Genomic DNA, 25,687 nt, shown 5'->3' on the forward strand with positions numbered 1-25,687 from the left:
GAACTGGTAGTTGAGGTGAATGAGCCTTGTCACAATTGTCTTGTCAGCATGTGAGTTGTGGGTTCAGGCTACAGATGCAACACTTTCAGAGCAACCCACCCCCCTTTAAATTATGCTGGTTGTAGCTGCAATCCTGCTGTGGCAGCAGAGAAAGCTGGACAAATTCAGTGAAGATGAAGGAAGTGTCATGCTTCAAAGCCACTTCCACCCTGCAGAGGAGGCGGGATTGTGGGCGTCACAGCCCCACCACCCGCACGGAGCCCCCACGCGATTGGGGGAATCCCCAGCTGCATCACCCCCTGGCTAGCAAATCAGCTGGCTTGGGGGGGCGTGGTTGCGCCTGATTTAAATGCAAGCGCGGCCAAGGATCTCCCTCTATTCTCGTATGAATTTTTCCACTTGGCAAATTGGCACCAGCCACTTGGTTTTCACCTACCTCGTAGCAAATCGTCACAACTTTCTTAGTATTGGCGGTTAGGCATTGGTATTGGTATTGTTTTGTAGATGGAAGGGGGGAGGAAGTGCCATCACCTGCCCCGCATATTGAAGGGTAGTCCGATAAAGGATTCCAGGGGGCATGGCCCTGTTCGAAGCCTATGGAGGTGAGGGCCTAAGGCACACCCCCTAGCGGTGACCCCAGGGGAGTTCCTAGTTGGTGTGCATCAGCAGGACTCCCCCTACTGGTGGTTAACCCTTCCCAGACTTCAAGCGGACAGGCTGAAGCTGGATAGTCTGTTAGGAACAATGCCTAAGCCAATACTGCTCATCACCTGTAACCAATAAAGTTGTGGCCATATTTAGCCCATTAACCTTAAATAATTGTGTCATGTGTCTTTATTTCCACTGGGGGGGGGGACGGGAACTCGCCACTCAATGGTGGGTGTAGGAACTGGTTTGCTCCTTTTTTTAAAGGTCATTTTAATTTTGCTATGTATTATATGTACACAGGTTAAAATAAAGTATGTAGACTTTAAAAAATCAGGTCCAAGCAGTATCTTAACAGTTATACTGTAGGAGCTTCATTGGCTACTAATTTCTTTTGTGGTGCTGGTTTTTACTTGCAAAGCCTTGACTGGCCTGAGCCCAGGATGGCCGAAGGCTCATCTCCTCCCATGTGTAGATCTGTGACGTCCAGCTATGGTATGGTACAACTTAAAATGCTTTTTAGCCTGAAGGTTTCCCCAAAAGTGGTGAACAACATCAATATTAATACAAAAGAAACACACAATGAAAGTATGATACATAAAAGACAACAATCAAAACCACATAAAATGGCAGCAGGATTTCCTTTTTCTTTTTTCTAAATCATTTTTATTTGGTTTTACATATACAAAGTTATACACAAATGAAAAACATATCCATATAAAGAGATTCTTTCGAATCTCCAGACTTACTCCCATCCCCTCCATGGAGTCGCCTTTTAAACATTTATTACTGCATATTCTTCCATACTCCAATTTTTATATCAAATCATATCATCCATGGTAATTGTTACATTACAAGTGAGATCAAAATCCTGCTAATGTTTCCATCTACTTACAGTGGTCTCCTAAACAACTTGTAAAAATGTTCCCATTCTTTTAGTTATTATCCTCTTGATTTCTGAATTTTCCAGTCAGTTTTGCCATCTCCGCATAGTCCATCAGCGTGGTTTGCCATTCCTCTCTGGTAGGGACTTTGTCTTCTTTCCATCTCTGGGCAAGTAACATCTGGGCGGCTGTTGTTCTGTACATAAAAAGTCTTTTCTGTTCCTTTGGGATGTTGGTACCTGTAATTCCTAATAGAATAGCTTCGGGTTTCTTAACAAAGGTTATTTTAAGCAAAAAGTTTTCATTTCATTATATACCATCTCCCAGAAAGCTTTTATTGCCTTACAAGTCCACCACATATGATGAAAGGTACCTTTCTTTTGGCAGCAGGATTTTCAGCAGCATGAAAAAAACACCAGAATGTCCCAAGGAAGGGTTCTTCATAGCAGAAGCAGCCTTTTAACACTCTTCCATTTCTGACGTCTAGACTAAATGTGATCCATCTGGAGAAGGAACTGGCAAACCACTCCAGGATTTTGCCAAGAAAACTCCATGGACATAAAAAAGGAGAAGCTTTGGGAAGAAAGTGAGAGTTTCCAAGGCATGCTCTGGTTCATGGGGTCATGGAGAGTCAAGCACGACTAAGACGACTAAACAACAAATTTCTGAGACAGGGGCTGGTTGGATGAGGAAGACTGGTGGGAGCCACTTGCCCAAGATCCCTTCAGGGAGGGCACAGAAGATGATGGCTTAGAGACTGGATCATGGCGGTGGGACACAGAAGAGCAGTCTGGGGAAGGGGCGAGCTGGGAGGTGCTAGAAGCAGGGGGTTGAGCAGTCAAGCAGGGTCAAGAGGAGGTGGTCTTCCAGGACAGGGTTAGAGGCTGAGAGTCACAGCATGAGTGAAGACTCAGACAGAGAGGAGTCAGAGGTTGACCCTGCTACACAGCAGCAGGACAATCCCAGTCCTGCTGGTTCTCCTTTCCCTCTGACACTCTACTCAAGGAAAATCCTGAACGTTGCTGAGCGATGGCCCATACAGGCCCAGAGCTTGCCCCCTCAACGCAGCCTTTGTACACTTGGGAGGAATCAAAAGAGGACCTACTATGCTGTTATTTTCTGTTAATAAAAAGCTAATTGTGTTCCATGTCTCCCATGCTTCCCTGCCCTGTGCTTGACCTGGGCTCACTTGACAGCTCCTTGACATCTGGCAGAGTTGGAGAACGAGAGGCTCCTGGGCTCTTCTGTATTACTCAAACCTGGCGCATCACTGAGGGACTTGCTTTAAGTACCTGAGTGGAAAAGACTGGCTGGCTAGCAGCTGGTGGAGAGACATGCAGCCGCTCCCTCGCTTGGATGACTGCTCTTGCAGAAGCCAGATCGCCCTCAACCATAGAGCCATTTTCTGTTTTGGTCCTGCATTGATAGGATTCATTCCCACTCAAGATCTTCTAGATTTTCAGATTCTTGAATCATTTACTAAGATTTTTTCTTTTGAGCCAGGCTTTTAGCCTTCATAATTTTGAGAGTTCTGCTGGCTTTGCATCATTCTTCCTGCTGTTAAGATAATGCTGCTGATTCCATTTGCCTTTTGCGTTGGGCTGTTTTAATGGGGTTTGGTTTTTCTCCTTGTTGGCCATATTATCATCCACTTTGAATGCTCATCTGAGCTGAAGAGCAAAAGATAAATCCTAAAATCAAATAATAAAAAGCCCTTGCCCGAAGGCTGACTATCTAGGCAAAGATGAGATGCAGGAGAGCACAGGAAGGGATAATGGGAAACAGGAAGTAATGGGAAATTAAAGTTGTGTGCAGTTGTAATGCTTTCAGTAGGCTTTCCTCCTTACCATTATGGAACCTTTATAATTGCTGCTGGAATTGTTGGCATCTGTCAAACCATCATAAGAGTGGGAAATAATGACAAGCTGAGGGAAGTTCCTTCATTTCCTTTATGGAAACATTAAGTTGCCAAATGCCAGGCCACAGAATTAATCTTATCTCCATCCTTGTCTTTGGCAGATGATGGAGGTGGAAGCAGGAGAAGCGATCAACCTTCCACAACGTAGTCTCTTCCAAATGCTTTGAACTACAGCTTCCACCAGCCCCAACCAATATGACTGTGCTGGCTGAGGCTGATGGGAACTGTAGTCCAAAAGATCTGGAAGAAACCAGGTTGGTGGAAGGCTGACCTATTGGTAGAGCCAGGGGTTGGTTGATAGGACAGATACCAAAGTGCTGGAGCCAACTTTCAGTTCATCTGTAGGGTTTTTGCTTTTCTTAAGCTTTCACTTATTGATTGAACTGGTTTTTGGCAGCTGTAAATGGCACACTGCAAAGCCTCTCCGAAGAGATGTCTTCAGTTCCACTGAAGACTTTGAAACCACCCTTCCCCCAAAAGGGACTTTTGGCAAGGGAGAAACACGCTCTGTGCCACTGGACACCTGTTGTGAGGCATATTGCAGTGTGCTCAACATATGTGCCCAGCTGAGGGCTGGCAAAGTGGGAGGGTGGGAAAGGCTCCGTTGACTTCCTATGGGGATTGACATCTGTGTGCATTTAATTCTGTGTGGAGGGCTTGTGCCCTTATTTTGGATGCAGGTTTGCATTGGGAATTCAGTGTAAATTTAACACATGAAGTGCCATGGGCTTTGCCCTAATACTGCACGGGTTCATGCATCTATAAGAGCCCAAAAGTGTTAGAATGCATTATGTAAACATTAGAACAGCCTATATAGAGGGAAATCTATGTCTTTGACCCAACTGACAGAAATAATTTGTTGAATTCCTTTTCTCATGAGAAACAATATTGGAGTCCATTCTTTCTTAGGCAGAGAGGTTGCTTAAAAATCCAGAATAATTAGGTGATGTTTCATCAGCAAAACATTTTCTGTCAAATGACAAAAAAATTCATTTTGCCTTCTCGAACCCCATGACTTGAAAACAGCTTTTGATAGCAGTTTTTAAGCAAACAACTGTGTAGTATATTTCAGTCACACCCATGTCTGCCTGTCTCTCATTCAGTCTTCTCTGATCATAGGTTTACTACGGAAAGCTGCTGTTACAAATGAAAACTATTTGATAAATTAGATGTGGCTGAATCATGGCAGTCTTGAGCACATTATAGCTGCGCTGGCATAGTGCCTAAGAGATTAAGCTACAAATGAGGGAATCCCCAGCGGAAACTCCATTCATTCTCCCATGAACTTGTAAGGCTGGCATTAGGCAGGCTATAACCTCTCCGTCTTAGTCTCCATTCACAATAATCCTGACCTACCCGCCTGAGCTATTGCAAAGGTTATGGCCTTATAAGCTATCTGAAGTGTTTTGACAATCCAAACAAGTCAGGTGGGAGGAACAGAAACCCAACAGAATGCAAAAAGAGAGCAACCAGTTCTCAAAAGTCCCAGTGATGGAGGTTTATTGTAGGTTTCTTTCTTCAAATGCAGACTTTGAGCTTCTGAAGCAGGTTCCTTTTGGAGCCAGATGGGCAACATGCAGAGTTTGTGTGATCTGCTTCAGAAAGTCTAGGCTTATGGACTATGCAGAATTAGACAAGATGACAGGAAGGATTCGAAACCTGCAGGATCAGAGATTCTCAGAGGACTGGAGTAAATATGTGAGCTATCTGAAAAGCAATTGTAATCAACAGATCACGCTAGTAGGATTGCAAGAAGTTTTGTAAGGAGGACTATGTGAAATATCACAGAGAAAAGTATGAAGAGAACTATTAGTGAAGGACTATTAAAAGCAATAGTGAAATTAATGAAATGCAGATTAAGTGATAAAGGTTGAAAAATCTTCAGATGTGGTTGATGGAAGTCCAAAACATTGAATAAGATGAGAAAATATGTTGTATGTTTTTTGGGGAAAATTTTATGTAAAAATTAATTAAAAATATATTTAAAAAAGAAAGAAAGTTTAGGCTTGCTCCTTAGGAAGAGACTTCAGTTCTGAAATGTGTTGAGCTACAATAAACATTAACAGGTGTCACTTTTGAGAACTAGCTTCTACCTTTTTGCATTCTTTGTGAAGTCTTTTGAATGCTCTATATCGGGCACGTCCAAATCCCAAGAGACTGTGATCTACTCCCAGTATAAAAAAAACTGGCAGTGATCTACCCATTGTCTTTGGAGGGGGGAGGAGCGAGGGTGGGGGTGGGTGGATTGCGTTGTTGAGCTTTTTTGAGGGGAGGATTGCACAGAGTTTTTTTTTTAGCTTTCCCCCCATAACTTTTTGTACACGATAACGATCCCGCAATCTACCAGGATCAGCTGGGGATCTACCGGTAGATCGCGATCTACTGGTTGGACATCCCTGCTCTATATAAAAGACAAGTACTATTCTTTGGAAGTAAGGCCTACGCTAATCCTTGGGACATCTTCCTTTTTTTTAATTAAAAAAAATTTTTTTTTTAAATTAAGGTTTATAGAGAAAAATACAAAACTTAATATCTTTCCCCTTTTTAAAAACCAAACCAAGGCTTTTATCTAGATACAATAAATACACAAAAAGGGAGGGAGGGAGGGAGAGAAAAAATAGAGAAAGAGGAAGAAAGAATGAAGAGTAGAAAAGAGGTTAAAAGAGAAACATAGAAAAATAAGATTGGGAAAATAAAGAACTTCCTATTCTTCATTTGTCCACTATATAAAAACAATATTCACTTTCTATAAACAAACATTATCTTCAATCCTCAAATCCATATATCATCATTTCTTTTTCTTTTTCATGCAAAAAGTCTATGTGAGCTTTCCAGTCTTTAACAAATGTTAAAGAAAATTACTTTTCTCTGATTAAACATGTCAATTTCACTTTTGAAAACTAGCTTCTCCTTTTTTGCATTCTTTGTGAAGTGTTTTGAACACTCTATATAAAAGCCAAGTAATATTCTCTAATCCCTGGGACATCTTTAAATTGGTATGAACTGCTTACATTTCCTGCACTTGCGACTCCAATATATTCTGTATGAGAGTCATGCATTTTGGTTGCTTGTATTCTTGTTATAGTTACACAGATAATGCTTGTTAGATGGTTTGTTCTCATGTTTTTCAACACGATCAATAGTTAAGTTAATGAAACATATTAAGCATGCAATATGGGATGTGTCATTTCATATTGGTGTCCTTGATAAATCAGATTTTTGTTTAATGTGTACAAATTCTCTAGGCTGGTGCAAAATCATTTCCTTGCACTAGCAATACATTGCTGGAGTTTTCACTTCCTATCTGTGCAAACAACCAATAAAAGGAAAGAAAACTGAATACTGCTTGCCTGTTTTTATTTATAAGTAAAAGGACTGGAGGCTTAACGTTTTACCAAAATGAAAATCCTAGCGAGGGACCAGTGATATTGCTTAGAGTATATCCTATATTTATTTATTATACTTGTATACCATCCAATAATACTTTCAGGGTGGTTTACAAGTATAGAAACATGTACCCACCTTTCGGTTCACAAGGCAACGCACAATAATAAAAAATGAAAGTGCAAGACAAATGTGGAAAAGATCACATCAAGAAGTAGCAAATAGCACTATAATGGAATCCAATAACATTGTGGAGAGAGAGAGTCACATCATGCCAAATGCTTGGCAAAATATAACTAGCTCTTATGGCTCACTTGGAAGCCTTAATAGAGGGAAGCAGCTGGGCATCTCTAGAAAAGGGATTTACCAACCAGGGGGCCATGACCAAGAGGGCCCTGTGCTGCCTTCCAGCTCACCAAACCTCAGAAGGCCATGGAAATATTCACAACATGGCCATGACCTCCACAAACATTCGGTGTTTGCAGAGCAGTTTTTGAAAATGGTTTGGCGCAAGCCATTTCTTTCGTACAGCCCCATCATTCTGTTTCCCCCTCCTTTGTTAGCCAGACTTTTATATCCCAAGACCCCTGCAAAAACTTAGGTGTCCCTTGAAATAACAATTACTTTCCCAATAATTCTTCCCATATGTTCGCCATCCTTCCTTCTGCAGCTTTAGTGCAATGTGGTTATTTTCTCAAAGGAAAAAAAAATCATTGTTCCAGAAATTATAATAGAGGAACAAATAACATATATTTGCAAAGAAAGCTCTGCCAAAAAAAACCCAAAACCAAAAGCAACACCCATTATTTCTGAGATACTAAAAAGAAGGAAAACAAGCGTTTTGTCTAAAAATACCTAACTGCAAGAGCAACATATGTGGCAGGACATATGAGTAACCAGAACATTATTTCTCTGGTGTTGAGTGAATTTTCTTTCTTTCTTTCCCTCCCATCTCCAGTTGGAGTGCTCCATTATTGTGCATCCTGAATACATTTCTTGCTATTTATATTTTATATTGTGGGCAATTTCATACAGCTGCTTTAAAACTTAACGAAAATTCCAGATGTCGTGTTAGGAACAGAAAACCAGAAACCAGATTGTAAATCACAACAATAGCATGCATATAATAAAAGAGATGCCGTTTCACTCGTCTTTCTTTATTTTATTTTTTAAAAAAATAATCCTTATGCTGACTTTTCTTTATGCCTTCCTTCTGTGGGGAATTTTAGAAACTGATAGTTTGATCTGGTGTGCTCTCTCATTTGTTTAGATTCAGAGCAGAGTACGGGTTCAGACACTGAAGCATTGGCTGAGAGGACATCCTGCTCCTTTGAAACACACTCTGACCTCACATCCAGCGGCCCCATCTCTCAACCACCTCCTACCTCATCCATGGAGGAGATCCAGGTGGAATTGCAGTGTGCTGACCTCTGGAAAAGGTTCCATGATATTGGCACAGAAATGATCATCACTAAAGCAGGCAGGTAAGACAAAGACATCCCCTCAGCACAAGACTCTGAGTTTCAATGTGAAATCGACTTGATGAAGTAGAAAGGTTGTCACGGTATCGTCCGTGCTTTGTCACAAACTCATTCCCCAAGACTGACAAGGGTTGAGGCTTGGAACGGGACTTTTCCCTTACCATAACATCCATGCCTTAGCTTTACATCCATGCTGCTCTGGAGGCAGCCCTGCCTGCCAGTATGTTTCACAACAGAGATACAGTGGAACCTCGGTTTTCGAACGTAATCCATTCTGGAAGACTGTTTGACTTCCGAAATGTTTGAAAACTGAAAGCGGAAGCCTCAATCAACAGGGAAACTCTAAACCAGGCATAGGAAAACTCGGCCCTCCAGATGTTTTGGGACCACAACTCCCATCATCCCTGACCACTGGTCCTGTTAGCTAGGGATTATGGGAGTTGTAGTCCCAAAACATCTGAAGGGCCAAGTTTGCCTATGCCTGCTTTAAATGGAAGCCACATCGGACATTCGGGTTCCTAAAAATGTTTGAAAACCGGAGCATTTACTTCCAGGTTTTCAGAGTTTGGGAACCAAAATGGAGCTGTTCGAGAACTGAGGTTTGACTGTATGTAGGAAATATGAGCCATCGTTGTACATAAAACCTTTCATATTTCATCTCTTAATCCTAGCTATGGCCATACCAAAGCAACTGTTGCCGTATGGTACATGTTTAGGTGTGTGTGCATGTATACGTATGTGTATTTTCATTCAGAAGGGTGATCGTTAAAAAGAATAACACATCATAAAATAATTTATTAATATTTTGTATACTGCCTGCCATCTGTAGATCTCAGGGCAGTTCACAGTCTAAAAACACAAGATAAAAACAAAAAATAATAAGAAGAACAAGAGCAAAACAATAAGCTGCTCCCTCCAAAATATATATTATTAGTACTGGTGCCCTTACCACTGGCCAGCATGAAACCTTTACTGCTGATTTTAAAGCATTTCCAATGGTAATCTATATATGCAAATACCAAAAAACTCACGACATTTGGAAGCTTGTAGAACTTCAGCATTAAAATAATATTATTAATACATCCATTAAAAGCAATTGGGTGATGATACCTTCAGAGGCACCCAATGGTCTGCTATCTTCTAAACTGGCATTGCATATTTCAGCCAGTTCCCATTTTAATTCCAATTAATTTTCATTTTTGCAAATAATCAGCACCTTGGACAGAGAAAGGACTCACCAGGCTGTAATAGTGTTCAGTCACTTAACATGAAGGAAAGTTGGGGGGAAGAGATTCAGCCTCTTTCCCCACCCCCACTGTTTGATTTCCGTTATCTTTTTTCTTTGCTCTCCTTTAATTCCCTGAATTTCATAAGAGGAACCAAGTGTAAGATATGTTTGTGGCCTGTATTATGGTCCACGTGACACTGAGCTATTGCTCCAGATGAACCCAATGGGTTTGGAGAAGTTTCAACAATCCACATCTTAGAAGCCAATTCTTACCTGTCTCGAGGCTCTTCTTTTCCCCATGAGTACAGGTAATAATCTAGCGTTTGTCATTTGTTTTAGACCGTACATGGTTCCTAATTACACAGATCACTGGAAACAAACAATGGATGTTTGGCAGCCACTGTTCTCATGTTTACGGAATCATATCACATTCAGTGAGGAAATACTCCTTCAACTCAGTTGCAGGTTTGCAAATAGGCTTTAAGAGGTGACTCTGTGCCTGTTTGCTGGCAGAGGGGTATATGCAGTATATGCAGTATATATGGAATATGCAGATGCTTCAAGCTATCTGAACTATACATTTAAAGCAGCACCATACCACTCAGGGCAGTTTGTTAAGGGTGCTGTGAGCTGTTAGGACAGTCCCTATTCCATCCCAGAGCTACAATCTCTAGAGTGGTTTAACAATCAATCCCTTTCCCCAGGGAACTTCTCAATTGTGCTTTTAAAAAAGATGTTGGTTTTTTTAAAACAGCACGAAAAATAACACCTAAAAATACAAACACCTATATAAGCAATGGGAATGGAAAAGAACAAAACGTGATTCTATATATTCCTCTAGGAAGCCTATATGCAGGACATCAGGTTCTTAACTTGTTGTGTAAAGAAGTAACCGCTTTGAGGTTTGTTTGATTTTTTTTTTACAATCAAGGGATATATAACTTTTATGAAATCGGTAAATACAATATGTACTGGGCAGGGTCTCTTTTAAAATGAAATTGAGCATCAGTGGCTCAGTGAAGCAAAAAAAGTATATTCTGGTTAAATATAAAGATGAATTAGTATGATCTAGAGAGAGATAATTTCCCTCCTCCCTCTCTTACCCCAAATAAATTGACTGACGGTACATCCAGGACATTTCTCAGCCACACAGGTTTGTTGTGAAGATGGAACAAGAGAGGACAGAGGCCGACATTATACCACCACTCTGAGCTCATGGCAGAAATGGTAGAACAGAAACGTCATGGTGTGACTTTAAGCTTAGGGAATTCGTTGCAGCATTTTGGTCTGGCTTTAAAACCTTCACCTCCTGGTCCAATGAGTGTGATCTACACATAAAAGCAAGCTGTTGCACAGGTGTGCAATGGATGTGGGTGTTGGGAGTGCATCTGAATGCAGTTTCATGATGCTCATCCAGGTTCCCTTGAATTAGCTGGATGAAACTTTGAGTGTGTCTACACATCGCTCTATTGAGTTGCTAGTTGTTGCACAAGACCTATCCACCCAAGACTTGGGGACCTCCTGATGTTTCCATATAAGAAGCAGGCTGTGTTATTGTTGAATGGTGATTTGGGAGTGTGTTATAGTGGCTGCTGTTCTTTTGATTATGATTAAGAATTTCAATTTAGGGGTTTTAATGTCCTTTCCTGTTTGTCGTTGGGATATTGTTGTACGTTGTTGTTTTGTTACTCTGGTTTTCTTTTTTTCTAATGAAGAGTAGTCTCTAAATGAGATGAGATATATAGAATACTTGAGTACAGGTAGGGTTGTATGAGGCCCTACTATTTTAAACTCTTTTAACTGCATAGTTGTGCTGTGTTCCTTGCTGCTAGTCTGGAATGTAATGGCGTTTGTGTGTGCCGGGAGCAAAGCCATTGTGCTTTTGCACGGAACTTGCACAGTTGTTTCTGTAGACTGCTCACACTGGCTGCATGGAGGTTACCCTGTCTTAGCCTGAAAATCTTAACCAATTGACATCTATGGCAAATCTCCCATGACTTCACTTAGGTCAGGTTTTTTTTTTTTTTTTTTTTTACTGGTTTCCCATCCTTTGAACTATGATTGCAGCTGGTTCCGTTCTCCCCTCAGAAATCTGTACTGCAGTGCTTAAAAGTCTCTTGGGATTCTGTAGAGTGGTGATCCCAGGCTCCAGGACCAGCTGGCTCCTAGCAGCCGCTTTTGCTGTCCCAGGCCTGATGCTTTCTGCATCCACAAAACTCTTTGGCATCTCACCCACTTTCAGGCAAGGCGGGCCTGATGGATTTGTAGGACTTCGTATCTCTTGCTGCTTTGTAGGCACAGGTCTCTGAGCAGGGGAGCTGCTCCTGCGCAGGGAGAGAGGAAATCGGTACCCAAGACTCCATTATGCTTACATGCCATTTCTGTTTCTTATTTCTCGGATAAAACATCCATGTGAAATGAACTATTGGAGTCGGGGCCGGATTTAGGTTTGATGACACCCTAAGCAACTGAAGATAATGGGACCCTTTATATGTCCAGCTGTTCATTGTCAACAACAAATTGTCGCTATTTTTTGTGTTGGATATATGCTACATGGTAATTTATGGACCTAATAGGTATCTAAAGCCATTTGCACATAACAAATAGGAGCCTACACAACACAAAACACTGTTGCCGTATGTAGGTTTTATTTTATTTGTTTTTTTATCTTATATTTTGGAAATGTTCATCCAGGTTTTTTCCCTTTAATTTTTTGGGGGGCCCTATAACTTGTTTACTCAGGACGCGGGTGGCGCTGTGGGTAAAACCTCAGTGCCTAGGGCTTGCCGATCGCATGGTCGGCGGTTCGAATCCCCGCAGCGGGGTGAGCTCCTGTCTTCGGTCCCAGCTCCTGCCCACCTAGCAGTTCGAAAGCACCCCTAAATGCAAGTAGATAAATAGGTACCGCTTTATAGTGGGAAGGTAAACGGCGTTTCCGTGTGCTGCGGTGGTGCTGGCTCGCCAGAGCAGCTTCATCACGCTGGCCACGTGACCCGGAAGTGTCTCCGGACAGCGCTGGCCCCCGGCCTCTTAAGTGAGATGGGTGCACAACCCTAGAGTCGGACACCCTAGAGTCGGGTACCTTTACCTTTACCTTTATAGCTTGTTTAGCTTATACGTAAATCCAGCGCTGATTGGAGTGCTCATTTTGGCAAAACAAATTTCATGAAAACCTCCCAGCCCCAGCAAAATGCATCTAAGGAGCACCTCACACTGGTTGGAGGCCAGTGGAGAAACACTTGTGCACCATCCTGGCACAGGTAATATCAGGGATGCAGGTGGCGCTGTGGTCTAAACCACTGAGCCTCTGGGCTTGCCGATTGGAAGGTCGGCAGTCCGAATCCCCACGACGGGGTGAGCTCCGGTTGCTCGGTCCCAGCACCTGCCAACCTAGCAATTCGAAAGCACGTCAAAGTGCAAGTAGATAAATAGGTACCGCTCCGGCGGGAAGGTAAACGGCATTTTCATGTGCTCTGGTTTCCGTTACGGTGTCCCATTGCGCCAGAAGCAGTTTAGTCATGCTGGCCACATGACCCGGAAAGCTGTCTGCGGACAAATGCTGGCTCCCTCGGCTTGAAAGTGAGATGAGCACCGCAACCCCATAGTCGTCTTTGACTGGACTTAACTTTCCAGGGGTCCTTTACCTTTTACCTTTTAAAATCAGGCAATGTCCATTGAGGACCTGCTGAAGTGTCCACCCCAAGCCTGGGCAGCAGTTGCATCTTCCACCAGTTCCCTTGTGCCCCTCAAATTCGACTGGACTTAACCGTCCAGGGTTCCTTCACCTTTACCTTTGACCTAGGTAGTCTGAGTCTGAAGTCAGCAAACAATTCTTCTCCCATGAAGGGGCCTTTGAGCCATTCCTTGACACATCGAGCTCCCTGTAGGCAGGCGTCCAATGCAGTTACAGTGGCCCCACTGCAAGGATATTGGACAGCTGTAAAAGGTTCAGAAAAGGGCCACCAACATTATTAAGGGGGCTGGAACAACTCCTCTATGAGTAAAGGTTACAATGCCCTGGGCTTTTCAGTTTCTATAAAGGGCAAGATTGTTCACATCACTGTGTATAGAGAAAATGGGTAGAGATAAAAACACCCTGGAGCTAAGGCTGGGAAGTTAACTTCTAAGGATATATTAAATTGGAAATTTATTTTAATTTTAGAATTGTTAATCTGATATTTGCTAAATTTGTTAATCTGTTTATTATTATTTGTTAAAGAAAACTTAATAAAAATTAATTGGCAAAGAGAGAGAGAGAGAGAAAGAAAAAGTGAATAGAGAGAATTTTTTCTCCCTCTTGCTTAATTCTTTTTTTAAAAAATAAATTTTTATTAGATTTTTCCACAGTGATAACACAAACCACAAAGCAAAATGATACACAAAAACAGAAAAAAAGAAAAAAAAAAAGAAAGGGGGAAAAAAAGGGGGGAAACAATAAACAGATAAAAATAACAACAAACTTAATTCTTCACAAATCCAACCTTTGAAACATCTTGGTTGACTTCCTCAGATCCCTCCCTTCTGATTTTCCTTGTAATTAAAGATAACAGCTTTCCAATATCATTATTAAACTAAAACAATTTCCAATTATAGTCCATCTTATTCACTTTTCTTAACATTCTAAATCCCATTTATTTAATTATAACTTAATTTAATCCTAGGCCTATGTGTTTCTTTCATGTAATTTCTAATTTTTTATATTACAATATTTATTCAAATAGTCCTTGAATTTCCTCCAGTCCTCTTGAAACTCCTTTCTGGTCGCGGATTCTTCCAGTCAGGTCAGCTAGCTCCGAAAAGTCCATCATCTTCCCTCTTGCTTAATTCTAGCAGCTAGGTCATTCAATAAAGCTGAATGTTGAGACATTGAGGAGAGACAAAATGAAGCGCTTCTTCACAACAGGCCATGGTTAAGATATGGAAATCGTTGCCGCAAGATATAGTTATGTCTACCAAGTTGGCCTGCTTCAAAAGGCACATTAATGGAGAATAAAGCTATCAGTGCCATGATGTCTATATACAGTGGTACCTCGCAAGACGAATGCCTCGTAAGACGAAAAACTCGCAAGACGAAAGAGTTTTTCGTTTTTTGAGTTGCTTCGCAAGACGGATTTCCCTATGGGCTTGCTTCGCAAGACGAAAACGTCTTGCAAGTTTGTTTCCTTTGTCTTGCAAGTTTGTTTCCTTTTTCTTGAAACCGTGCATTCAGGGGGTGCAGTTGCGACTTGACTTCGAGGAGCAACTCATAGCATGCGGTGTGGTAGCCTTTTTTGAGGTTTTTGAAGACTTTGGTGATTTTTGAAGCTTTTCCAAAATCCGTGCTTCGCAAGACGAAAAAATCGCAAGACGAAAAAACTCGCAGAACGAATTAATTTCGTCTTGCGAGGTACCACTGTATTACAATGCTGGGGGATTTTCAGCTGGGCTGCCTCTCATGGCTGAGACCTGTCTGACTCTGCCACCTTCAGTCTTGCTTCACCTTGTCTATTAGGGCTACTTCTGGATCAGGCCCCGGAAACCTGATACATCCTTTAGCTGTTCCCCAGCCTCCTCTCTCCAATTAGGGAGACCTTGGCTGTAAATTGCAACTTCCTCTACCCATTTGACTTGGCAGGTTTAACAAGCCGGTGTGGTGGAAATGAGGCAAGGCCCCCAAGCCACTCCATAGTAATTTATCTTGCCTAAAGACTGTGTCCAGCTATGAAGCTAACCTCATCAAATAGACAAACCCTCTCCCTCAATATGGGGTTTTGGAAGGGTTCCTCTCCCCCCCCTCCACAGTTTTATGCTCTTAGTTTTAACTACCCAGAGCCTTTCTGGCAAAAGCAAGATTTCCTTGTGCTCCTGGCGAAGGTTGCTTAAAAAGCAAGTAAGCTGCAAATGCCGCCAGATACCTCATGCTTAAAAAATGCAGACTTTAAGGTGATGAAATGGAAGAAGCGACAGCTAGGTGGAGCAATAGATCACAAGTGTTCCACGGACAATTCCTCCTGTGCCATTCTGAACTGGTTTGGAAAGAACTTTTCCACAGTGCTTATTTCCAACCCACAACCAACCATTTTTAGCCGATTTTTAAAGAGCCCAATAGAAAAGACTATTGTGATCAATAGAATGGGAAGAAATTATAGTGCTGGAGGAGACTCTTGAGAGTCCCATGGACTGCAAGAAGATCAGACCTCTCCATTCTGAAGGAAATCAGCCCTGAGTGCTCACTGGAAGGACAGATCCTGAAGCTGAGGCTCCAAGCCTTTGGCCACCTCATGAGAAGAGAAGACTCTCTGGAAAAGACCCTGATGTTGGGAAAATGGAGGGCACAAGGAGAAGGGGACGGCAGAGGACGAGATGGTTGGATAGTGTTCGCGATGCTACCAGCATGAGTTTGACCAAACTGCTGGAGGCAGTGGAAGACAGGAGTGCCTGGCGTGCTCTGGTCCATGGGGTCTCGAAGAGGCGGACACGACTAAATGACTAAACAACAACAACAAAAAATTGGGATCAATGACATCAGAACATATCATTATGTCCTTTAATCATGTCCTTTAAAACTAGTACTGCACAACATTTGGGGTGGGGCAGGGGTCTATACCCCTGGTGCAAAAGAGATTTGGAGTGTGGCAAACTTTTTCCTGAACCCCACTCAAATGGTTTGTTGATGACGGAAAGAAGATTCCACCTAAACATTAGGAAGAACTTCCTGACAGTAAGAGCTGTTCGACAGTGGAATTTGCTGCCAAGGAGTGTTGTGGAGTCTCCTTCTTTGGAGGTCTTTAAGCAGAGGCTTGACAACCATATGTCAGGAGTGCTCTGATGGCGTTTCCTGCTTGGCAGGGGGTTGGACTCGATGGCCCTTGTGGTCTCTTCCAACTCTAGGATTCTAGGATTCTATGACGGCGTTTTGCATCTGTTCCCTGTTATTTGCTGTCCCAAACAGCCATGGCTTCAGTGTGTTGGAAACCACTAGCCATCTTCCCTCTTTAAAAACTGAGGTCAGGCGTGCCAACTTTAATAAAATATTTTTTTGAGGGGGCAGGTAAGCCACCCCCCCATAATTGATCACGTGATGTGGCTCACACACACTATTTGAATGGCAATGCCCATCAATTTTTGGGCTCCCCGGCCCCCTCAAATATTTTAGGGGGGGCAAAGGGATTTTGGCCCCATGGAATTTGCTCCTATGATTGAGGTTCTCATGTAGCCAGTTAGATTTACCTAGGTGCTGGGACCATAGAAGGCAAAGCAAGCTTTTGAGGTTACTGTCCATAATCTTTGTCCCCAGGCCCTAGTCAAAGTCAACTGGCTATATGAAAACGTTGCTGTTTTTAGGATGAATGAGATATAAATCATTGGCACCAAAGAGCTGAATCAGGCTGTAAATGAACTAAGAAAGGGATGAGAGGACAATTGGAAATTGCAGAGTTTGGAGAAAATGAAGGACAAAGTGCAAGACTGGTTACATTATGCTCAGATTAAAGAAGTTTTTAAAAATGACAAAAAGTTAGGGTTCCAGGTGGAGAAATCAAAGTTAGAAACAGAATTGTTAGAACCAAAGACTAAGGTACTATCTAGAATGTATAACTTGCTGTTAAAATGGAATACACAAGACGAAATGGTTAAATCGGCTATGATAAAGTGGGCGCAGGACATTGGGCATAACATGTTTGAGGACTGGGAAAGGTTATGGACCACTGGGCTGAACTTCACTGCATGTAATGCTCTGAAGGAAAATGTAATGAAAATGATATATAGATGGTACATGACCCCAGTTAAACTTGCCAAAATATACCATTCGTCTGATAATAAATGTTGGAAATGTAAAGAAAATGAAGGAACATTCTTTCACCTCTGGTGGACATGCCCTAAGGTGAAGGCCTTCTGGGAAATGATATATAATGAGCTAAAAAAGGTATTTAAGTATACCTTCACCAAGAAACCAGAGGCCTTCCTTTTGGGTATTGTCGGCCAGAAGGTGCTAAAGAAGGACCGAACATTTTTTATGTATGCAACAACGGCAGCAAGGATACTCATTGCTAAAAACTGGAAAACTCAAGATCTACCCACACTGGAAGAGTGGCAGATGCAGCTGATGGACTATATGCAACTGGCCGAGATGACTGGCAGAATCCGAGACCTGGGAGAAGAGAGGATTGAGGAAGACTGGAAGAAATTTAAGATGTATTTACAAAAACATTGTAATTTGGTTGAATGTTAAGAAGGATGCTAGATTATAAAAAACTGGCCACCACTAAATTAGATTTTGAATTTGATGATAAGTGAGATTAAAGGAAACATAAATTTTATGAAGAATTGCTAGATTATACTTAAACGAGTGGATATAAGATCGTAAACAAGTTGATAATTTGCTTGGAAAAACTTTTTAACGATGTAAATGGGAGCGGGAGACGTGAGGGAGTCCAAAGAAGTGATGAAACTACGTTGTGATAGAAGTAAGATTGTTTATTATTGGTGCATTTGTATTCAAAAACTCTAATAAATATTTATAAAAAAAAAAGAAAGGGATGAGAGGAGGGTATGCATTGTCAAGAAGATTGGAGAAGCAGCTATTGGGGTAAAGGTGGCATTGGGAGGTGACTATAACCCCCCCATAAATATACCTTAACTCCTGCACATATCTCCCAAGGTTTAGTTTAATACAAGTAAAAAAAAATGATGTTGTTTGTGGGAACATTCACATCATTTTTTTTAAAAAAATATATTTTTAATTAAAGATTTCTTAGTTTACAGAAATATGTGCATTGTCTCTTTTTTCAAGTTGTGTTTTCTACAGATCAGTTACGTAATGCTTCTATTTTTCGGCTTAGTTGTATGTGTGGGGTTTTGTGTCAGCGTCACTTGTGTGAGTTTCTCTTTCTATTCGCTTGTTATATTTCCTTGGTGGTGAGTGTTAAATTGTGGGTGAACATATCAGATGATACAGCGATTCTTCAAACAGCTCTTGCTTATTCACAGGCCAGAACAGAACTGAACTGAAGGGTTAGCCAGCCTGCTTATATAGAGCTCCACTAGAACGCAACAGTAACCATTTTCTGTAACTATCCAATCACTGAACGTCACTTTCGATCCCTTATTTGCATATGTGGACCTGAGTGAAAACTATCTACAGTATCCCCCTGCTGGCCCAGGGTCTGAACTTCAGTACATAACAGTGAGAGAGGTTGGGGGTGGCCTAGGGTGTGGTTGGTTGTCTTTGGTTGGTTGTAGTGAGATTTGTTTATGTGTCAGAGTGTGTGAGAGGGTGGGTTTTTGGGTCAGGTTAGCCATATTGATTTGTATGCTGGCAGATTCTTGTTGTTGTCTTGTTGGGCTTTGTGTGTGAAAAAGGGGAACCATACTGGGGTGAAGGCATCTTCTTCTATTTGTCCCCATGTCAGCTTCAGTTTATTGGTTAGTTTTTCTAGTGAGACTGTTTCCCATACTATTTGATACCATTGGTCCATGTTTAGTCCTGACAGGTCTCTCCAGTGTCTGGCTATTATGCTTCTGGCTGCTGAAAGTAGGTTGGTTATGAACTCTTTATAATGTGAGTGGGCATTATTCCCTTGGAAGATGTTAAATAGGACCAGTTCTGGGGTGACTTCTAAGACTTGTTTAGCTATTTTGTTTCTTTCTTGTATGACTGATGTCCAGAAGAGTTGGATTTTGGGACATTCCCACCACATGTGGAGGTATGTGCCTATGGAAATGCATCTTCTCCAGCATTTTGGTGAGGCTCCTGGGCATATCAGCGCTAGTTTCTGAGGTGTTAGGTACCATCTGTAAGTGAGTTTCAGGGTGAGTTCTCTTCTTTTAGCTGAGATGGATTTAAAGTGGGGTCTGGGCCACATTCTAATCCATTGGGTGGGGTTAATTTCATAGCCTATGTCATCCTCCCCCTTTTTTTTTTCTTTTTTTTTTGATTACGTCGATGGGGTTTGTGGGATTTTGGAGCAGTATTTTGTATATTGTGAATATCACCCCCTTGACATGTCCCTTTGTGGTTAGGAGGAAGTTTATGAAGGTTGTCAAGGGCCTAGTTGCTGCTGATTTTACTACTGGATTGTTTAAGAAGGCATGTAATTGGTGGTGTGTTAGCCAGGGCATTTGGACGTCCCCTAGCTTGTCTTGTATTTCTTTTTTTTCTTTTTTTCTTTGCATTTTCAAAAACAGGAACAGAAAGCATACTCTACCCCCCCCCCCCCGTCTCACTTACAACTTCGTACCAAATACAGCATGTATACATATACCACATGACTCCCACTCTTGTCCTGGTTCCTTTGCTTTTCTACTACTCTGTGTAATCCACATCTTTTTAATCATCCAATTTGTTATCTATTAAAAACTCTATCTGTTTCAACTGCTGGATTTACTCAAGACCTGCTAAGCTATGTATTTGTTTATACTGGTTCTTAAAATATTCAATAAAAATTATCTTTTCCTCCTTGTATTACTTATCTTTGTTTTCTCTTATCCTGTTTGTCACACCAGCCAGTTCAGCATATTCAAACATTTTACACTGCCATTCTTCCTTAGTGGGTATTATATTTGCTCTCCAGCTTTGTGCCAATAAGGTTCTAGCTGCGGTGGCGGTGTTTCGGGGTAAGTTTTTTAAAGTATCTTTTTAAATTCATTATATAAAATTTTCCAATATTTCTTAATTACTTTACAGGACCACCACATGTGGAAAAAGGATCCCCCATTTTCATTGCACTTCCAACATATACCTTTTTCTTTTTCTGACATTTTCACCAATCTGGTGGGTGTTAAATACCACCTGTGGGTCATTTTCATCATATTTCCTTTTATCGCGTAACATGCTGTGAAATTCATATTTCTTTTCCACAACTTTCCCCATAATTCATAATCAATATTGTGACCTACATCTTGTGCCCACTTAATCATGCTTGATTTCACAAATTCCTCTTTAGTTTCCCACTCCAACAGCAATATGAACATTTTTTATACTACTTTTATATTTGTATCTAATAGGTCTTTGAGACTTTCGTCCTGAAAGCCATTTCCCCTATCTATCTTAAACAATTCATTAATCTGACGTACCTGTAGCCAATCCGTAACCAGATTTCTTAATTCCTTGAGATTTCTCAGTCTTGGTTCCTGTCCTATAAAATCTAAAATTTCACTGTATGTTAACCGCTGCTTATCCATATTTGTTCTTCTCCTGGTCATAGCTTCCACTGTCAGGTTGGTTTTGCCATCTAGTATCCCTTTAGTGAAAAAGAATCTGCCTCTCTTGTCTTTTAGGACTGTTGTGGCTTTGAAATTCAGGTCTCTACTGTGTATTATAGCTACTCCACGAGCCGTTCCAGAGTCAGGTGCAAACCATTGTTGACTGAAGCTGGGTTTGCTCAGGAGTTTGCTTCCTTTAGGTGAATTGTGTATTTCTTGTAGGAAGGCAATGTGTGGTTTCATGGCATTTATATACGAGGTGATGCATTTTCTTTTGATAGGGTTTCCCAACCCAACCCCCTCACGTTTAGTGTAATTGATTTTAAGCAAGCCATTCTGCTTGTCTACTTTATAGGATGGTTCCCTACCAACCGGTCAGGGTTGTCCTGTGTCTCTCACCTTATATTGTCTATCCAACCTATTTTGTTGTGTTGGCATAAAGTGTGATGGGTGGGAGAAGAGGGGGATTAGAATTAGATTTGGGTTAAAGAGTGGGGGGTAGATTACAGAAAGTAGCCTATATGTAGTTATATAAGTGTTTGCTTGGGGTTATTTGGATCATCTGGCTTCCAACCCGTTGGTCCTGGGTCTCAGCTGGCATGGAGGGCCTTGTTTAAGAACAGGACATCCTGCCTGTCATTTGCGATAGGGGAATGGTCAGTGAGATGGTGTTAAGTGCCTTTGTGACACTTGTGTTGGGTATAAGGTTTATAAGCAATGTTGTCAGTGTTGTTAAACAACATTATTGGTTGTTGGAGTGTCGGGGTAGGGATATGCTCTGGCGCCACCATTGTGGTGGTTGTGTGTCAGATTTTAGCCTGTTTATTGATTGCTTTATTGAGGTTGGGGACATTGTTTTAGTTGGTATGGGTTTCTTTCTTTGCTTTTAATTTTCTTTTACCTACTGATTTTGTTTGTTGCCTTTGTGTGGTGAAGGAAGAGACGGAGAGGTTGGTGGGGGAATTCACATCATTTTAATTCTTTTTGTTCAGTATTAGAAATAACTATTGTGAACACACTGAAGGAAATAAGGTTACTGGTTTGCCTTCTATGAGTGTTCATTTACCTTGTTGCTCTGATGTATGGCTGTGAGGTTGTTCATATGACCCAAGATAGCCCAAGATAGAAGCATGTTGACCAAATGTTGGTAAGAACACAAGAGGTTTGCTGCATTTGGGCCCAATGTCCATTAAATCCAATATTAATGTTTGCAACTATAGTCACCAGGAGGCCTTGGGGATGCCTATAAGCAAGGTGTAAATGCAATACATGGTTTTGTCCTGAGTAGCTGTTATTTGGTGGTAGAATGTGTCTGAATATGGAGGTTCCATCTAGCTAGCATGAGAATGCTGGCTAAGAGTCAAGGCCGTAGTTGAAACCTCACCTCAGCTATAAAGTCACCAGGTGGCCTCAAGTAAGCTGCCATTTTCCTCTTTAGCCCCTCTCCCAATTTACAGCACAGATATATAAATAGTGCAGTGAGGATTCCTGAGGTAATCTTTGTAAAGCACACTAAATGCTATATAAATAGGAAGTATTTCCCCCTCTTATTACGTTTGAGCGGAAGGCATTGCGGCCACCACTGAAAATCATTTCTTGCTTCCGTTATATAACAACACTGAATTGGCAGGATTCCAGTGTGGCCAGAGGAGGAGTTATAATCTCTTCGATGACCCCAGCAGCGAATATTCTTTGTTCGTAAAACAGGGCTACTGTCTCCATTTGGTAAGATACCAGGGTGGCACTAGGAAAATAATGACATTATAAATAGAAATTGGTGTCAGGTGGCCCATCAGTGGTATGGCACACACACTGAAGAAAATTTGATGCATGAATTAGACTGGGCGCATCAGTCCTTCAGAGAAAAAAGAAGGGTGCACAGAATGTGTCATTTGTTCTCCTAACCCGGGGTAGGCAACCCAAGGCCCAGGGGCCGGATCCGGCCCAATTGTCTTCTCAATCTGGCCAGCGGATGGTCCGGGAATCAGTGTGTTTTTACAGGAGTAGAATGTGTCCTTTTATTTAAAATGGATCTCTGGGTTATTTGTGGGGCATAGGAAATTGTTCATTCCCCCCTCCCCCCAAAAATATAGTGCAGCCCACCACATGGTCTGAGGGACAGTGGACCGGCACACAGCTGGAAAAGGTTGCTGACCCCTGTCCTAACCAAAGGAAAGAGGATGAGATCTGGGGGGCAGAGGAGAGACCAGGAGGCTGGGTTATATGTGAGGGGTGGCAGTTGTCCTCGTCAATGGTTGGGGGCGAGTTGTATTTGCAACACCTGGAGAACACCATGTTAGTTGTCCCTGGTATTATGACATTGTTGTTGTTTAGTCGTGTCTGACTCTTTGTGACCCCCTGGACTGGTTTCAGCAGTGGAGGAAAGGAGTAGTGTTCAGGTTCGAGATTGGCAGATTCAAACATAAGCCTTTAGTCGTCTTGCATCCTGTTGTTGTTGTTTAGTCGTGTCCGACTCTTCGTGACCCCCTGGACCAGAGCACGCCAGGCCCTCCTGTCTTCTGCTGCCTCCCGCAGTTTGGTCAAACTCATGCTGGTAGCTTCGAGAACACTGTCCAACCATCTCATCCTCTGTCGTCCCCTTCTCCTTGGGCCCTCCATCTTTCCCAACATCAGGGTCTTTTCCAGGGAGTCTTCTCTTCTCATGAGGTGGCCAAAGTATTGGAGCCTCAGCTTCAGGATCTGTCCTTCCAGTGAACACTCAGGGCTGATTTCCTTCAGAATGAATAGGTCTGATCTTCTTGCAGTCCATGGGACTCTCAAGAGTCTATTATGACATTAGGGTGTGCCATTTTAGAGAGTGAAACTTAATTTTTGCAAATTTCTTCAGTGAGGGGGGTCTTGAGAATATGTCGTTAGGTGTGCAGGATTCAAATCTGCTATCATTTTTTTGTATTTAACTTGGTAAGCCTACATATGAGAAAGAAGCACAAAAACTGCTTTCGGAAAACCAAAGAATTTTAATTTTGCCTTCTGAAAAGGTCATGCCAATTCTAAATAACATTAATAAATAAAAATAATATTAATCTATAATATAATTGCAAGTACTTGGCAACCATTTGAAATGATTTCTATGAAATTTTACACACATTTTCCTTATCAAACAAAACTAAACAATATTAATTTAACCAAAATATTTTTGAATTCCCAAGTCTCTTACACAATTTTAGCTTAGCACCCCTCATTTTTTGATTTTGAGAAATTCAGCATGCCCTAATGCATTCCTAGCCACAGGTGTGACCTGAGCACCTACCTACATTAACAGATCCCAAAGCGTCACTTCTTTGCTTCCCCGTTTCATTCTGGAGATTCTGCAAAAACTTGGAATGAGCGAGTGAGTGGAGGCGAGAGTTTATTGGCATGTTTGCTTGAGGAGTTTTCTATGCCAAGAGTCCCTTTGTGTCCCTCGATGCTGGACACAGAGCAGCGCTTTTCAGCGTTTTAGCAGACTTCTTCCTCTGTCATCTTTACAATCCTGCCTTTCCCCTTCCTCTTTAAATGATGTGCAGATTGATTTTTCAGAGAAATTAAACACTTTTTATTGGTGCTGGGTGGGTGGGGAAGGAAGGATTGCAGCCTCAATTTAATTTAATTTATGGGGAGGGAATGAGGTGGTGATTGATGAACAGGGGTAATTATTGGTGTGTGTGTGTGTGGAACTGATGTTACAGACACAGATGTTCTCATATTATATTTATTATAAAATATATATTAATCAGAGGCTCACCAACAACTGGAGTAGCTGCATGTATGTTTGGGTGAAGAACTGAGGAGAAACTCTGAGTGTGTGTGTGTGTGTGTGTGTGTGTGTGTGTATGGCATGATCCTGGGGGAGAGAAAGAGATGGGGGGGTGCCTTATTTGCACAGAGGAAATGAGTGGACTGAGGGTTAATTTAGGATGAATTCATTTAGACAATGAATTAGGGGAAACGTGGGGGGGGGCTGTTCTTCCCAATAGTCCTTCCCTCCCTGTGGAACGCCCTCCCATCGGATGTTAAGGAGATAAAGAACTACACAACTATTAGAAGACATCTGAAGGAAGCCCTGTATCGGGAAGTTTTTAATGTTCGATGTTTTGTTATGCTTTTTACGTTTCCAAGCACAATTCAAAGTGTTGGAGCTGACCTTTAAAGCCCTAAACGGCTTTGGCCCTGCATACCTGAAGGAGCATCTCCACCCCCATCATTCAGCCGGACTCTGAGGTCCAGCTCCGAGGGCCTTCTAGCGGTTCCCTCACTGCAAGAAGTGAGGTTACAGGGAACCAGGCAGAGGGCCTTCTCTGCCTGTCCTGTGGAACACCCTCCCATCAGATGTCAAGGAAATAAACAAATATCTGATTTTTAGAAGACACCTGAAGGCAGCCCTGTTTAGGGAAGTTTTTAATGTTTGATGTTTTATCATGTTTTTAATATTTTAGTGGCAGCTGCCCAGAGTGGCTGGGGAAACCCAGTCAGATTGGCAGGGTATAAATAATAAATTATTATTATTGTAGAACAATAAAATGTCTCCAAATGCCTCTGTAGCAGTGCCAGCCAAATGCCTTTGACATTCTTAAAAGTGGTCGGTACACAAGGCATCCCGTTTGTTCCCAGCGTTTGATAGGAGAGTGTATGAGTTTTATTGCTGATTGTATGATGCCTGTCTGTGCATGATAGAGAAGGCTATATAAAACCATGTGAATTGTCATTTCAGGCTTGGGTGGTATGTACTCCCATCTCTAAAATAGGTACATGTTTTTTTCTAAGAGGTTCACTTGCAATTCCATCATCACACAAGCGTATCATGTGTGATATGACCTGAAACCTGTGGTTCACTTTCTTGATGTTTGTTGTGCTCTGTATGAAGGTAATTTCCTGCCTTTTGACTAAAGCATGACTAGTCTTGTCTGAGTTATATTGATACCATGTGGGGATGGATAGTTATTATTTAATATGTGGTGGATTTATA

At 41.8% G+C, this 25,687-nt stretch overlaps 1 protein-coding gene across 1 annotated transcript in view; it reads left to right on the forward strand.

Moving 5' to 3' along the window:
- The window catches only part of TBX15 (T-box transcription factor 15), a 103,544-nt gene that overhangs the window by 38,898 nt on the left and 38,959 nt on the right, over window positions 1–25,687 (forward strand). Inside the window, exon 2 of the mRNA XM_081845188.1 lies at window positions 8,102–8,315. Coding sequence (XP_081701314.1) covers window positions 8,102–8,315 — 214 coding nt within the window. The remainder of the gene's footprint in view (window positions 1–8,101; window positions 8,316–25,687) is intronic.

Source organism: Podarcis erhardii, assembly GCF_964252035.2.
Source record: "Podarcis erhardii genome assembly, chromosome: 17".
Classification (NCBI taxonomy): Eukaryota; Metazoa; Chordata; class Lepidosauria; order Squamata; family Lacertidae; genus Podarcis; species Podarcis erhardii.